Here is a 17,628-nt window from a genome sequence, read left to right on the forward strand (position 1 = left end):
GAAAAGGGTATAGAATCATATAAAAATAAAAATAAGGCACGGCTATGGTATTTGTTATTTACAGAAACATACTTATGGTTCTTAAAGAGGGAAAAAAGGTCCTTAATTTACTAATAATAATTTTCCGTCGTTTCCTACATAAAAGAGATTATTTATCACAAGACATTTTCCACAATTGGTCTTTTAATATTGTTTGCGATAAAGTTTTGAAGTCTGTCACCGAAGCATTAATAGTTACGACTAATAATCGATGATACGGTACAACACCGCATAAATTGATTCTTCATTATTTGACATTGAGTACCATGAGCCTTTAAGTTTAAGCCCAAATTAGATCACCATGAAAAAGAACATTCACTGTAATCAAAAGTCTAAATATTACAGCATGGATACTCTTTGTCTTTGAATATCCTTGGTCTGACCTTTCGAGCATTTTGAACGAAACTGAAATATCATATTTTTTATGCAATACCAAATTCGTTACGGGGTCACCCTTACTAAGGACTAGGAAGGTGATGGGGATGAATAGCTGTCTTCCATTCGATTTTCACGCTAAAGAGGCACTAGAACTTTTGACTCGCGATCAAATGAATTACCCTCCCCCCCATTTCGAAGGTCACATCTTCCTTATGAAAAGGTAGCGAATAAAAACACACACGGGAGGCACATGGCTCATTTGCAAAAATAAGGGTAACCCCTGGCAGATCCAGGGGGGTGAGGGCCGGAGGGAGACTTGTTCCCCCCGGGATTTTTTTTGGCACCCTCATTCCGTTTTTTTCTGTTTTTCACTGTTTTTTTATAGCCTTGCCAATATGGTCAATTATTGGAGCTTACGTTTGACCAATATCCGAAGCGAGTAGTTCCCCAGAAGAAAGACTGTGTCCAGGAACCATTGTTTAAATTCATTTCCCAGACATTTTGCGAGTTTTTAGAGCTGATACCTGGTAACAAAAGAATAAAGCACACTTTTTATTTTGCTCTGCAACACATAGGTTGCTATTAGGACATACAATTTTAGGGCTAGAACTGACCGATAGATGGTAGAGAATGTTTCTGCTTTACGATACTTACACTTGGCCCTCCAGGCAGAGAGATGGGTCGAGATCGTGGTGGTGGTGGTGGAGGTCGGTACTGTGACTTGGGTGTTATAATTTCTCCCAGCTGAAACAAAATATAGATTGGTTTAATGATACTGTAAAATTTATTAAAATGTTAAATAACATAAATAAATATCAGAAAAATTTTGAGTCTTTTAGTTGGTGTTCTTGTACCACCACTGATCAAGGCGACAAGCGGTAAGACAAAACTGGAAGACAGACATTTAAATCAAATATAACAGAAAAAGAAACGTAACGAAAAGAATTCCTGAAAAATAGTCATTCTGTGCTGCACATCTGTCTGGTGCGTCTCACCTGTAGAAGTTAAATCATCAAGGTCTTGTGAAGACTTCTCAAGTGACAGCTCATAAGATGCTTAAATCTTAGTGAAGGAACAAGGTTACATCCACTATTCCATATTTATTCCTTCATTTTAACTATGACGGTAATTTGATTTTGCATTGACTATGACAGTAAGGGATGCAGCGAAACGCAATAAAACTAAGGCTCATTCCAGGTTAGGGGGAGGGGGGTGGTGGTGAAATTAACCTCTGAGATTCTCCAAAGGAATAATTTAGAAAAATTACCACTTAAAACTGAGTTTTTTCATGTCCCACCTCCCCTAGCTGAAAAAATATTTTGAATCTATTCCCTCAAAGGCTTGACCTGTATGCTCCAAAAGTTACAAGTTAAATAAAATCAGGTTATTTACTGTAGATAATATACACTTTCATGAGCAGAGCCCAAACATGGTATCTTTTAGTCAATAAATTAGTTACAAAAGTTAAAATTCAATAAAAATTAAGATGCGGTCACTACAAGAAAAAATTATCAACAGGTAGAGACAATAGGTACAAGTTACGTATTGTCAAAAAGACAAACAAAACTTAGTACAAAGCCTCGAGGATAGCGCTGTGACCTGGAGTAACCCGATGCTAGCTTTGGGAATTTCATAACAGCTTCTTTGTGGAGTCAGAATCTATGAGGGGTAAAGTGAGGCGAGAGAAAGCTGTTGCAGATGGGATGGAGAGGAGAGCTGAACTTTGATTCAAGTAAACTCAATTATGCATGACTGTTTAGGGTACTATACTTATACTAGTCACTGAATTACGACTCTTTGAATCGAAGGGCTGCAATAACCTCTGTATAAATTCTTTTCAATCATGTTGTCTGAATATGTGAAAAAAATTACAGTGGAGTCAGAAGCAAATTTTTACTATGCATGTTTACCTACTAATTATTTATTATCCTCAGTTCAAGTAAACTCAATTGCGCATGCCTGGTTGGAGTATACTAATCAATGGGTTCTGACTCTTTTAGTCTGAAACAGTAATCTTAAAATATTGTTTTTTAAGTTTTATAGTGTGAATGTGAAATAAAAATCTAAATCAGAATAAAACTTTATATTAGAAGTAAGTTTTCTTAACGAGGGAAAATAAACCTTTTTAAAAATCCAAGGCCAATCAGACAAATTAGATGGAAGTTTTTCAGAAAAATTGGTCTTCTGTTTTAACCATATTAAACATATGCTATCAATTATAATTTCAATGTTTTAACAGGAAGATAATTCAAGACATTTTTCTTGTAAATTATTGTTTTTAGCAATTACAGTAATATTGTTTGAAGGAAAAACACCATTATTACGATCAAATACTTATTTATACCTTTTACAACTCATTTTTAATCCTAATGAAAATCAATTCGATTTATATATTTATAATTTAACAACTGGATGGCTTATATTATCAATGGTTCTGTCAACTGACAATAACTTTTAAGAAGAATTAAATTAAAAATTTCTATCGATAAATCTTTGTTTTTAGCAGCAACATTTTAACAGTTTAAGAAAAAGGCTAGAAAAAGTTAGAATACCTCTACAAGACTTGTGTAAATAAATTGCCATACTTTCCCAGTTCTAATGAAAGGTAATTCAATTTAATTATTTACTTTTAGATAATAGAATTTTTAAATTAACAACTGCCACTAACTTTGCTGTTTGCCACTAAATTATCAACTTAAATTAGTTTGCCACTTAATTATCAAACTGTTTTCCGCTTAAATTATCAACTGCCACTAACTGTTTGCCACTAACAGTTGCCACTAATAGTGGCAACTGCCACTAACTTTCAATAAGAAGCAATTCGGGAATATTTCTTTCGTGAGCCTTCTTAACACAGAAATTTGAACAGCTTGAAAAAAAAGTCAGAAAAAAAAATCAGAATATTGTATAAATAAAACAACTGGCAAAATTTGTCATTTAATTTTACTCCTGGTGAATAAAACTATCAATAATGTCAATTAATTCGTTGGACACTTCTTCTGTAAAGTTTTCAACAGCAAAATTAGCCTACTTAGAGAAGAAAGCTTGAAAAATTACGAAAACTGAAAACATGAAAGACTTACTTGCACAATTTGCCATCCATTTTTAATTCTGATGAAAAGCAACTGCTCATCCTTAACAAAAGCAAGCGACCCTTCTGGAGTTGAGTCTGTACTTTTCAGAAGCAGGTCTCGATTTTGGAACACTGACGTGGAAAAATCTGAAAAAGTTATAAGTTGGCACTAAAGTGGCGATCCAGCTATGCCAAAATTTTTGATATTAAGACAGGAAACTGACGATTCAAAAATGTTTGTTTTTCTTACCAATCTGAATTTCATTTGAATTTAGATGTCGAAAATAAGAACTCAAGTAGAAATATGTACAATAAAAGATTTTAAAGGCGATTGTAGGATGTAGAGTAAAAAAAAATACGTTTTTTTAAATATTTTAACCAATGATTTCTCTAAGTTTCACCATGGATATATGCCTTTCTGATTTAAATGAAATTCACAAAATTTGTAAAATTCAAAAATCACTTTCATAGAGGCATCAAACAGTAAAACATTTAGACATAATTGAAAGTTAAATTAATTATATTTTCTAGCCTTTTCAAATTGTGAGTGTTGGCAATCCCTTTAAAGTTCTAATAAATTAAGGTTGTTAAGGGGTCTGAGTACAAGAATTAAGTGGGAGTAGAGGTATTGGTATTTCATTATTTTTGAGGCTCACTTACGCCACTTTAAGTTTCCAAATAGTGGAAAATGATAAGATTGACTAACCAACGGATAAAATACGTTTTTCTACTCCCATAAACATTTCAATTGTTCGGTTTCTGGCCAATGCATTAAAAGTATTTAAAGAAAAAGAGTTTAAAAAAAACTCCGAAATAATTTATTATTTCGATTGCAAAATTGTTCTTATTGCAAATAGAAATCGTTAGTTTAGCTTTCCTAGGAAAATCTCGCTTATGTATACGTGCTAACGTTGCTATTTTAAAGTCTTAAATGTAATAATTATATATCTCTTGTTGCGCTCGAGACAGTGCCGAGTTGTGCTTCAAGATCTCGTACACGTACAGAAAAAAAATTCATGAATTAATTTTCCTTTTAACACGAATATTAATCTGACCAAGTAGAGACAGGAATCAAGCCTGTATGAGAAAATTCATCCGGTAGAAGAAAAACTCTAATTTAAAATTATGTATCTCAAGTAAAGCAAAGAAATTTTGGCCATCCCGCCAAGGACAAGAAAATAATTACGAGAAAATCCCTTTAATGCTATACCTGTTACGGAAAAAAAGCCGGTAAATAAGAAACCAGTTTTTTAACGTAAAGAAAAGAAAGAAAAAAAAATTAAAAATTATATTTAACAAACATTCTTAGGTAAATCCAAAAAACAACAATAAGATGACCCAGTCGTATTACAGTACTGCAGACAAATTGCAGACCCGTTTTTATCCAACAGATCCAGGCAATTAGTATCTTTGTGATATGCTAGCTCTTTAGCATGTTTGAACATAAGTTGTGAGTTACCTCTTCGAAAGTCGTCTTCGCACTGCTGACAATTTTTGATTATCGTGTCTTTAAGTGCCCGGCGAGGTTTCTTCTCGATTTGGCGGTTGAGATGCTTGAATCTATCCTTAATTTCCTGATCTTGTTTGTTTCTAAGATTTAGTTTCTCGTTTTTCATGTCAACAATATCCTAGGTAATCCATGGCTTGTCTCTGGAAGATTTACGGCCGAGAACGAGCTCGGTTGTCTCATGTATAGCCAAGCTACTTTGCAACACAAGCTGATCGATGTCGGCTGGGCTAAATGGATCAGGTGTTCCCTGCATGCATGGTCTTCGATAGTCTTTTGTCTAGCTGCTCTCTATACTCTTGTTTCGTTTTTGGGCCCTTGGGGGCTTTCAAACGGAATCTTAGAACTTTTTGCTTCGGTTTGACAATGGCGTTTAGCCTTAGACGAGTTGACAACATAAGGAGGCTGTGATCACTGTCGAAATCACAGCCGGAGAGAGTCACTGTATTTGTCAGCAAAGATTTCCACCAGTTAGACACCAGTATGTAATCAATCATGTTGGCAGTCCTTCCATCAGGGGAACAGCATGTAATTTTCCACTTTCGCTGGTGTTTGAACATTGTGTTTGTTACAAAAAGGTCGTTGTCTTGGCAAAATTCAATGAGTCGCAGTTCTCTTCTGTTGATCTGTCAAACTCCAAATGTGCCCTCGATATCTCTGTTTCCGCTGTTGTCATTTCCCAAGATAGCATTGAAGTCTCTAATGACTATAACGAAGTGTTTCCTTGGAATGGTAAAATCCCCAAAACAACCTCCAAGCTTACCTAGCTACCTAGGTCCCTACCTACCTAGCTACCTAGCAGTGCATAAATAAGTGCATGATTTCAAACATGGGAGTAGAAAATTTTGTACCCGGTCATGGCTACAAGGTCATTTAGAAGTTTCTCAGAAATCACTAGTTGATGAAAAATGCTGGTAAAAGTTTTCTTTTCATCTTTCTTAAGACAGTAAACAAATTACTTAGCATGTTTGATTTAGACAGGTGACTGCACTAAAATGAACCTGCAACAAAGACTACTGCATAGATGTTTGTCCTCCTAGATTAGGTGAGAACGACTTGGATTAAGAAACATATTCAAAGGAGTGATAAATATCTCATAATAATCAAGATGACCATCATTTATAATTCACGTAACTCAAAACTATCAAAAGCTACTTAGAAGTTTTTGATTTTAGATTACAAAATATGTTTTAGCTAGATATTTATAAATATTTTGAAACTGACCGCTGCACTCACTTCTTTTGAACCGCCTTAAGAAAATTCTCTTTAAAGACATTTTCTTCCTAGATTAAGAACAAAATACCTTGAATTACGGAAAATGTCGAGAGATATAACGAATATTCCTAACTCATAATAGGATACTCAAAGATCTAAAGTAGTTTCCAGGAAAAGGAATGTATAAAAAGGGACTACTAATAGAGCTGAAAGTCTCCAGCATTTTCTAGACTAAATATCAAGTAAAATCTTCAGAAAAAGTGACAACAGCAATGAGAAAAAGGAAAATGGAAGGGTAGAAGATTACCATTAAAGTCTTCAATGAGCGCAGCACGAAGACCTTTAATACCATGATTTTTTCCAGTAGATCCTGATAACAGAATGCATGAAAAAGTAGAAAAATAATTACAAAAAATTACTTGGTATAGACAATGGTGTAATTTTGTCAGATCCTGGAGGGGGGTGGAGTTGGAGGCAATTTTCTCAAATCAAGCGAAAATGAGATCGAACACTGAAAATTTAGCCATATAGTACTAAAAAGGTAAAGATGTACTAAAGAAAACTAACCCGTTTCTGTGGATGCTTGAATTATGCAGGCTTATCTTAGTTTTGATAAGATTTTTCAGCTGGGATGGGTAAACTAGGGTCAGTCGGGGGAGGAGGGCCGAAGTCTGGGAAGGGCAGCTGCTCCCAGCTTTACAGCTATATGTTGTATACAGCTATACAACACAGCCAACTTGTTGTGAAGGAAAGTATTATCGTATTTTCGGATTTTTCGGAAGTTTAATAATTACAAATTATAAGAATTTCAAAAAATTAAAACATACTTAGTCAAACTATAAGAAATATCAAGGCATATGTACCTTACTTATCCCTTGTAATCTCTTACCTGGCCCTACAAGATTAATTTAAAATCATCTTCAAATATGTATTCATCAATCAATTACAGTTCTTGCTTTAGAAAGAATAATGGATACATTATTTCATCCTCTTTTTATTTGCTTCGAAAACTAAATCCCCCCGCTAAAAGCTTCTAATTTTACAATTTAGTGTCTAATTAAAAAATCAATTGAAATACACAAGAATTTAACATGTCCAGAACAATTAGATAAAAGAACATATGAAGTAAACTTTTGAACTGGACAACCTGAAGATTAATAAAAAAAGACATTGAAGTAGTAAACAGAAAAAGATAACTAAATAATCGTAGAATTCATTGATCCATGTATCCAATCCATATAACTTATATTTATTATTTTTAAACGTAGTCTTGCATTCGATGTAAAAAGTTTCAGCAGTCTTACTAAAATTCATATTGTTTACAAAACTTGTGAGAACCTATGGGAATTTTCTATTTGGTATGGTAAGATTAGCTATTTGGGTTTAAAAAATCCTAATGTTGTAGTAGTCGTTCCTAGAGGTTTTGTCTCTGGTTTTCCCAAGCCGATTACTTTTAAAACACGCCTAGTTGAGACCTATATTAAAAAGTACAAAATTGAAATGCTGAAAGCAAAATAAAATAAAGTTATTGAAACAATGTAGCAGACAGTTTGCACTATGACAGATTGGACCTACCAATAAAATAAAGATCAATGCATACCTTGTCTGTTTGAGCTCCCTGAGGGGCCTGGAGGTCCAGGAGGGCCTTGAATTCCAATTCCATCAAATCCAGGCTCACCTTTCGGCCCAGGAGGACCAATTAGCCCCAGTTGGCCCTGTTGGATGAAGAAAAAAAGTATTAAGAAGCATTTCTGTCTAACAAAAAAAGGTAAAGGAATTTTAGGCATATGAACCTGCCAATATAACTTAAATCAAGTTATATATAATGTAGGTTTGTATTCTTCCTGTTCTATGGAATTTTTGAGGTGAGTTATTTCAATATTTTATTGTAAGCATAATGCTTTAGGTTACTTTAAAGGCAATGCCATCTGTTCTAGCTAACTGTCTAAGATCCACACTTAAAATAGGACAGTCTAAAGGACAATCTCAGATTTGGGCGTAGAGGAATGACTGTAGAGGACGAAAGTAGCTAATATCTGTGGGCATGTTCTTATTATTAATAAGGCAATAAAAAAAAAATTACAAAGAAGAGAAAACGAGGATAATTACAGCCAGTGAAAAATAGAAGATAAATATTTCGATGGAGAACTCCGCTCGACCGTTCTCAGTGCGGAATAAAAATAAAGACAAAATTCTGAAGGACAATATAAAATCCAGCCTTAAAGAAAACACTAGAACTAAAAAAAAGGATCCTTTCTAGGCAACGTTGAAAGGGTAACTGAAAAAAAAATACGATGCTGAATAGCCTTTCAAATTTTCATTTTATGTAAAACTTTATTAAAGGTTTATTTTTTCGTTTCGTCATGCACAACCAGTATGGTCCCAGAAATTATTTATATTAATGAGGTATATTTTTTTAAAAGTTTTCTTTTACTTAAGCCCTAGGCTTAGAAAGGATTTGAATAAATTTGTTAGAGGAGAAACAGACCAAACACACAAACAAATTCACTAAAACCATGTGGCTTTAGAGAAGGAACTATGTCTCTCTACGATCCTAGTAAAAGTATCTAATTAGGAGAGATATGAAAATCAAACGTCAAACATTTGTCCATTTATTTACGATCTGAACAACTGGTTATTCTTCACAATCGGAACCAGGGGGGGGGCTGGTAAAATAGCCGCCTTCTAAAAGGTCTTTGCAACTAGACATTCCTTCAAGTCAACCGTCAGTTAGTTCAACCTCGTGAAAACAAAACTTCATGTGAATTCAGCCATCTTCAACTATACCCAATTCATTCTGACCCCTCCCCGTTCAACTCAACTAATCTGCAAATCAACCCATACTCAACTGAAACCCTGTTTAACTCTATCCTCTTTCAAGTCAAATCCATTCAACCCCAATAAAGAACTTGCAATAGTAGCATGATCCAACTTGCCCAGAGGCACCTCAACTATAACTATTTCAATTTCTGTGCGATTATTGCAGAGAACCTCATCAAGTGTTGTTGATTTATATTTTCTTCGAATTACAGTGGCTGCTTTACAAGCTCATCTAGATAGTTGTCATTTATTGCTTTTAATTTTTTTTTTGAGATGGTGACCCAAGTGATTCTTGAGTATATTGTGCATCCCAATCAATCAGTGAGTAGTTGAAAAAATCCAGTATAATGCTAGTAGTATTTGGTTTGCATGCTATGTTAAATTTCTCATGAGTGTAGCATAATATTCCTCTGCCATTTTTATCTAGATTTTTAAATTAGCCATTTTTAAGCTAGATGCTTCAGTTCGTCAAGTTTATTTGGAAGGCAGTCTGCATTTAGATAGAGCATTTTGAGGCCCTTTTTCTCTTTGGATTTTAGCTTTTTGGTCTCGAGCCAGTTAGTACCTTGTTGAGCTCTAATTTTTGTTTTATAGTCTTTTCGTGTTTGGTTAGAGAGAAAGTCAGGTTGATTCTGAACACTTCTTTTCGACACAAGAATTTCTTCTGGGGCTCCTCATTGCACGGGAGTTAGGTCCTGATTTATATAAACCTTCGTTTGAGTCTCATCGGTAGATTCTCGGAGGCGCGGTGCTGATTTAAGGATGATTTGACGCTTCCCTTCAGTTTCAGAGGAGTCTTTCCGTAACTTCGCAAATAGTGTGCGAGGTGACGACTCATCTTTGGTCTACCAACTCGGATGGCTTCAACATCTTTCGTTAGGAAGCCTCCAAGGTTATGTTCTTCTGTTAGTTTGATTGCTTGTGCAGAATCCAAAATCGTTCAGGACTCTGGCCCACCAATAATTACAAAGTTCATTTTCTTTTCACCTCTTAAATTTTTTTTTCCTGCATCAGAACGAATAATTGCACTGACAATAGGATAAATCTGCGAGAATGAGCTGTTAGGTTGACAGAACTGGGGCTCAAGGTACTCATTGGCGTTTTTTATTGATGTAGGGTTCGCAGTTGGGCCGAGAAGATTGCTTAGCTCTCGCACTTGAGCTGTAGTTGGGCAACTTGCCTTTTATTACACTCCTGATATTTGTGTTCAGAAAGCGTTGGATTAGGGTTGTGAGCCTTTGCAGCGAGTACTTTCAATCATAATAATTTTAAATATGAATACGATTTCTAACAAAGGGAAAATAGCTAGCGATTTTAGAAAAACAAATTAAACCAACCTATAAGAAAGGTAACAAGAATGAATGTGATAATTACAGAGGCATTCCTGTGTTTCTTTAGAAAGCAAATAATTTAGCATGATGATACTTTTTAAACTTAGACATGCTGTAAATAAAGTATCGAGTGAAGGACACTGTGGTTTTAGGAAGGGCAAATATGCGTCGACCAATTTATCACTCTTGGATCAACAATTAAGAAGCGTTCGAATCATCAGATTCCTTTAGCAGTCAGTTTTACAGGCTACGAGCAAGTGTGATTCAGATGATAGACGAGCTTAAGCGAACGTGCTACCCTTTATATGGTAAACTAGGTAAATACACTAAATTGATTAATGCTTTGAACGACAATAATATTTTGCGGCTAAGGTAGGAAATGAGGTTAGTAGCTGGTTTCACATTAAATCAGGAGTTAAGCGTGGTTGTATTCTATCCCCATTTATACGAATCATTTTAAATCAATCTATCATAAGGAGCACAGCAAAGGCATTGGGAGAACAAGGAATCAAATGGGGAAGTAAAAATCTCCTAGACTTAGGCTATTCTCATGATTTAAGCATCCTAGATGAAAAATTTAGCAAAATGAATGAAATTTTAAAGGTTTGTGAGTTCAGGGTGCAACAGTAGGATTGAAAATTAATGTTAAGAGGACCTAGTCACTAAGACTAGGAATAAGTGAATGAGAGAAGGAGAGATCAAACAGTTCGTGGAAACGAACTGTAAAAAATAATGACCCAGCTCAGTAGCAAACAAAACTCTAAAAAACGGCATTTTGATACCAATAAATACATCAAAAGATTCAATGCTCAAAAGTTTCATCAAGTTTAATCTTACCCATCAAAAGTTACGAGCCTGAGAAAATTTGTCTTTTTTTCGAAAAAAAAGGGGGAAACACCTCCTAAAAGTCATAAAATTTTAATGAAAATCACACCATCTGATTCAGTGTACCAGAGAACTATATTGTAGAGGTTTCAAGCTCCTATCTGAAAAATGGTGAAAATTGTATTTTTGCTAGAAGAAAGATCACGGATGCGTGTTTATTTGTTTATTTCTTTTTTATTGTTTTTTGTCTCTTCTCCAGGATGACCGTATTGACCCAGTAGTACTAGGATATCGCGAGAGGGCTCATTAAAAAGGAAATTAAAAGCTCTAGTGCCCTTTTTAAGTGACCAAAAAGTTGGAGGGCATCTAGGCCCCCTACTAGGCTCATTTTTCCCAAAGTCTCCCGATCTTTTTTTCAGAGGTGATCGTATTGACCCAGTTGTCCTAGAATATCGCAAAAGGGCTCATTCGAAAGAAAATTAGAAGTTCTAGTGCCCTTTTCAAGAGACAAAAAATTGGAGGGCAACTAGGCCCTCTCTTACGCTCATTTTATCCCAAAGTCACCCGATCAAAATTTTACACAACTTCTCTGTAGAAGTTTCAAGCTTCTATCTGAAAAAATACAGAATTTTACATTTTTTTGCCAGAAAAAAGATCCCAGATAATGTTTTCTTTTTTTCAGGGGTAATCGTATCGACCAAGTGGTTCTAGAGGGCTCATTCGAACGAAAACAAAAGTTCTAGTACTCTTTTTAATTGAACTAAAACATTGAAGGGCAACTAAACCCCCTGTCACGCTGATTTTTTCGCAAAGTCATCGGATCAAAATTTCCAGATATCCACTTTCTTCAGTATAGTCGAAAAATCTAATAACTATGCCTTGAGGATGACATAATCCCCCACAGTCTCCGGTGGAAGGGCTGCCTGCAAGTTAAGAACTTTGGCCATTGTTTACGTATAGCATTGGTTATTGAGGAACATACAGACGTTTTCAGGGGCATTTTTTCTGGTGGGAGGGGGTCGTGGGAAAGGTTCCGTGAGAGGATTTTTCCATGGAATTTTTTTTGTACTTTCAAAAGAGCTATTTATTCTAATTAAACGGTCTTTGTGATCCAGGGGTCATTCTTAAAGAATGGAAACAAATTTGAACTTTAGCGTAAAGAGCGAGGTATTGACAAGGGGGCAACCCCTCACATATACGTAATAATTTCTGTTCGTGTTAAGTTTTAATGTTGCTCCTTACTTTCAGTTGGGAAAACTTTTTTTTTATTTAATTGGGTAACAAGAAGATCAATCAAGTGAACAGTTTCAGCTGCTTAGGAACTAATATTAGCAAAGACGGCGAGTGCAGTAAAGAAGGTAAGAGTGGAATAGCCAAGGCCCAGGGTTTCTTATGGAAAAAAGCATGGAAGAATAAGCACTCAAATCTACAATCCAACATAAGAATATTGGAAGCTACAGGGCTGATAGTGGTTAAGTATCCCAAAAACAAAGGAGGATTTGCTAGATGCTTGGCAGAGAAATTGCCTACGGACCGCTTTGGATACCCGACTGACTAACCTTATCTCCATCAGTAAGCTATATGAAAAACGTTGTTCAATCCTGCTTTTTAGAGCTATAATCAGAAAAATGTTGAGATGGCTATGACGCCTTCTACGGATGTAGGGTGACAGATTGTCAAAGATTGTCCCTGTCGGCCCAACGTCTAGGGCCAACCGAAACGCGGATCGTCCCCAAATGGAGTGGGAGGATTTCGTAAGGATTTAAGGGAAATGGAAACTTCCTAGGAGGACATAAAGAGAGCGGCTTCGAATGTATTGGGACGGAGGCAAAGTGTGCGAAGCTGTGTTGCCCTCAGGCGGCTTGGTGCTATAGTGAGTTGTTAGCAGTTCATAGTAGCAGCAGACATAATTTGGATAAAATTTATGGATATACATAACGCTTACAGAAATGTTTGCCAGGATAATGAAATTTTTGGCCGGGATATGACCCGGGAATAAGTTCTAACCAACTATTTAAAATCTACAATTAAAGAAATATCAAGTTGATAATTAAAATATTGCCCTATTACAATATGTGTACTACTATATTATTTATAACCCTCTAAAAGCAATAATGTAAATAGCGGAGTAAAAACACAAGGAAAAAGATGAAAACACTAACTATGAAAAATATATTATTTCAAGACAACGGAATGGAGGAAGTATATTTCCTCCAATTTGTGAAAGCTTCCTACTTAGCACGGCAACTTTACTAAATACATCTTGCATCCTGAATTTTTACAGAATATCATTTTTTGTCTTAAAGAGAAATATTTTACATGTGAATAGTAGAAAACTATTTTGTATACCCACAATATATTATAACTTATTCTTAGGCTACTTCAATTCTTGTTACCACTCTTGTGTCGATATAAATCGTCCCGTGATTATTCTATTTAGAGGTACCCGTAGGGGAAATACTGAACATTTCCTCCACACTGGAATATCAAAACTGTGAAGTTTTTAGGCACTCTAATTTCCAATTTAGGAACATCAGTCGGTAAATTTGTCAAAGTTTAGACTAATTCACCAACTGAAAATAGACATGCCATTAAATTTACGTAAGCAGAATAAATCTTACCGGAGGACCAGGAGGACCTGGTGGCCCTGGAACTGGGATAAATCGCTCACCAGAAGCAGCTACAGAACCGGGAGGACCAGCTGGTCCAATTGGTCCAGGTTCGCCAGGTCTTCCATCCAAACCTTTGTCACCCTTTTCCCCTTTCTGTCCCTAGAATAAAACAGTGATTAAAAACACTAAAAAAAAAAAAAAAAAAAAAAAAATCAAAGCCTTAGAGATTTTAAACATTAAATTTGACTAAATGAAAAATACCAATCTTCACTTCTAAAATTTCAGAAAGCTATACTTTACGAACTAGGAGCTAAATGCGGGTAGTGGGCCATATTTTTACACCTCCCGATCTAGAGAAATGATGCCAGATTTCATCTTTATAAATTGCTTGAACGGATCCAGAGCTATTGATTAGACAGCATTTTTTGTAACTAGCGTGTCATTTGTGGTTTACTGAAAACAAAACATATTTAAATAACCTCAGAAAATCAAAAATTGATGACACTTTTATGAATTATTGTAACTGTGTTTTAAGCAATAAAACTAGTCTCATCTGTTTAATATGTAGTAAATATTGACCTACTTATCTATTTATTTAATTGAAAACCCATCTACAAAAACTCGAAAAGGACGGAGCATAAATGGGGATAAAAATAAGGAAAATAAGACAATAATTTGGGCACTTTCCCAAATTATCAGATAAACATTGTTTTTTGTAAGATAAATTCATTACAACTTTGGGAATCTCTGTTTCACCCCTCCACTCACATTACAAGTACCAGATTACAGCAGATTACAAGTACCATGTAATCTGCCTTATGACCTTTCCCAGGTAAATTCTTGTGGTCTCGGTAATCAGTTAGCTTAAAAAAAAGACGATCTGACGGTGCCTCACCCCTTGAAGCATATGATTAGCTGGACTATCTAGAGCCTTACCTCCGCACACTTCTTACCAAACCCACTCCTTAAGTGGGGACCACCCAACTTCGGAGATAGGTCAGAATTCATTTTTCAGTCGAGTACGTTTTGTGAACTTGATCTATAAATACTAAGATTTTTTATTTTTCTACATAGGCTTCCATAAGCTTCCAATCTCTCTCTCTCAAGAGAGAGAAAGACATTTTAGAGTATAGGAAAGAGGTCCTTTACTATTTTGAGATGTCGTTCTGAAGGGAGGATAAGGTTTTGGGAATGAGAACTACGGGCTTGTGACACCGTGGGCTAAATAGCCGTACCCGTCATAGCTATGATTACCCTACAGCACAAATACCAGTGAGGGCAGAACTTGTAGAAGTACGTGGCCTGTCACAAATAGTCTGCAAAAGACTATGGACTGCGATGCCTACATTAGTGGCGCAGGTGCTGGTGTATTCTAGTGGCGCTAAAATACAAATAACAATAGACATAAAAAACGGATATTTACACTAGAAAAACGATGAAAATAGTAGCAAATTGTAGTCTAGTGCGAGACAAATATCAGTAACCCCCCCGCCAAAAAACAAAAATTAAATAAGAACTCCCAATTATATATAAATCAAGAGTAAATGAATACTCATACACAGTCTAGCTAAGATATAAACCAATATATTTTTTAAAAGTTGGTTTTATATACATCTGAGAGGAGTTTGGCAACCCGTCATATCATAAAGAAAAAAGAAGGAAAGGACGGAGCAATCATAAAAAAGAAAATAAGTAAAAAAAAATCAAACGAAGCAAAATTAAATAAAAACATATAGCATCTACCTATCCATACATTTTAATCATTTTTTCCTTTTAAACACATTTCTTTTGAAGTTTGTAGAATGTAAATTGATGATTCACAACAAACCAAATAGATTATTTCAAAAATCATAATTTAAAAGTTTTATTTGAGTGTTGGTTTTCTATATCTTTCATGTAAAAATTCTATGACATATTTTTGACTATCAAGTAGTTTTGACTGATTCGTGATTTTATGTTTGAACTGATTCTTCATTTTAATTTCATTTTGGTTCCAAATATAATTTATTTACCCGTAGTAGTATCTTTTATTTAATTATTATGCAACTTTCAATTTCAGTTTCTATTCGACATAGATTTTATTTCATTCAAAATAATGTATCTTTTTTTAAGTTTTGGGATGGGATGGAGTTTCTTTTAAGGATGGGGTGGTACCGCTTACACGCTTATTGACCATTTCTTATTATTCCACGTTTGATGTGACTCTTTTCTTGAAACTTTTTTTTAATTAATCATCTGAGAAAGCAGTTTTTTTTTATTGTTCCTCCATAAAGAAATATTTTAGCAATATCACTTAGTCGTGGGAAGCGAAACACAGGGGGCATGAGGTGGAGCTGAAAGGTAAAAATAATGAAAATCTATAAGATGTAGCTAGACGGTATAATAGTAAAATATCGTATTGGTATGTTAAGAACTAAGAAGATATAGTCACTATAAACTAGTTTGTGAAGGAAGATTAATTTCATGAAAAAGAATGAAAAGTTTGTGAAGGAAGATTAATTTTATGGAGAAGAAGTAGAGACAGCACTAAAAGGATGAAAGAAAAACAATAAGACCCCTCATGCAGATAGTATTGTTAATAAGTGGTTTAAATATGGTAGTTGCGATATTACAGATAATTTATTGAATATTATTTTGAAGAAGGGAAAGTACCTAGCGATTTCGGAAAATTTTTATTAAACCCCATTGTAAGAAGATGATAAGAATGAGTGTGGTAATTAAAGAGGCATTAGCTTGTTTTCTATAGGAAGCGAATTGCTTAGTATGACGTTACTTTTTAGACTTAGAGATCAAATTCTGACTCTTAGATTGATAATTGAGAAGTGCCTGATTAATCCGACCCCGTTAGTTCTCACATTTATAGAATAAAAGTAAGTGTTTGATTCAGCCCAAAGACAAGCGAAGATCTTATCCTTGTATGGCATGCCAGATAAATACATTAAAGTGATTAGTGATTTAATAATAAGTGATTTAATTTAATAATAACAAGTGATTTAAAGGGAATAACATTGCTGCAGTTAAGGTGGGAAATGACGTTCGTAGCTGGTTTCGTATTGAATCATGAGTTATGCAAGGTTGCGTTCTATTCCCATTTATATGGAAAATTTTGAGGATTTTGTCCTAAGGAACATTGCAAAGGCTATGATAGAGCATGGAATCAAAGGGGAAAGTAAAACTCTCCCAGACTTACACTATGCTGTTGATTTGAGCGTCCTAGATGAAAATTTTAGTAAAATGGAACAATCTTTTGGAGGTTTTAAGGGCTCATGGACCAAGAACAGGCCAGCAAAATTAAGGTTAAGAAGACTAATTCGTTTAGAACAGGAATAAGAGAAGGTAAAGAAGTGATGCTGGGTACCAAGAAGATCGATCAAGTGGATAGCTTCACTTAACTAGGTAGTAATAGTAATAAAGATGGTGGCTGCAGTTAAAATGTTAAAAGTAGGACAGACAAAGCTTAAGGTATTTGAAACAAGTTGGAAAGTATAGGAAAGATAAGTGCAAACCAAGATTTAATATTGGAATCTATAGTGATTACAGTGGTCAAGTTGAGACATGGGCATTTCCATCATGGAGAAGGATGTCTTACGGATGAATTGTCTACGGATTCTTTTGGGTCCCCGTTCGACTGATTGTATTTCAAAGAGTATGAAAAGTACGGTTCTATCCTACTTTTTATGGCTATAACGAAAGAAAGGTTGAAATTCCTAGTACACATTCTGGAGATAAAAGATGACAGATCACCAAATGATTGTCTTATTCGGTCAGCCATCTAGGGCCAAATGGAAAGCAGGTCGCCCCTAAATGGGATAGTAACGAGGGATTTAA

At 35.0% G+C, this 17,628-nt stretch overlaps 1 protein-coding gene across 27 annotated transcripts in view; it reads right to left on the reverse strand.

Annotated features, from left to right (window-relative positions):
- LOC136031053 (collagen alpha-1(XVIII) chain-like) overlaps window positions 1-17,628 on the reverse strand; it is a 442,617-nt gene that overhangs the window by 20,309 nt on the left and 404,680 nt on the right. For 24 of the 27 annotated variants that reach the window (XM_065710270.1, XM_065710272.1, XM_065710276.1 and 21 more), the window contains 5 exons: window positions 13,810-13,959; window positions 7,813-7,927; window positions 6,520-6,582; window positions 3,501-3,637; window positions 1,072-1,161 (listed from right to left, as the gene is read on the reverse strand). In XM_065710270.1, the coding sequence (XP_065566342.1) occupies window positions 1,072-1,161; window positions 3,501-3,637; window positions 6,520-6,582; window positions 7,813-7,927; window positions 13,810-13,959 (555 nt within the window). The remainder of the gene's footprint in view (window positions 1-1,071; window positions 1,162-3,500; window positions 3,638-6,519; window positions 6,583-7,812; window positions 7,928-13,809; window positions 13,960-17,628) is intronic. The other 3 variants (XM_065710278.1, XM_065710277.1, XM_065710271.1) reach the window with 1 other exon arrangement.

This window comes from Artemia franciscana, chromosome 9, assembly GCF_032884065.1.
Source record: "Artemia franciscana chromosome 9, ASM3288406v1, whole genome shotgun sequence".
In the NCBI taxonomy this organism is placed as follows: Eukaryota; Metazoa; Arthropoda; class Branchiopoda; order Anostraca; family Artemiidae; genus Artemia; species Artemia franciscana.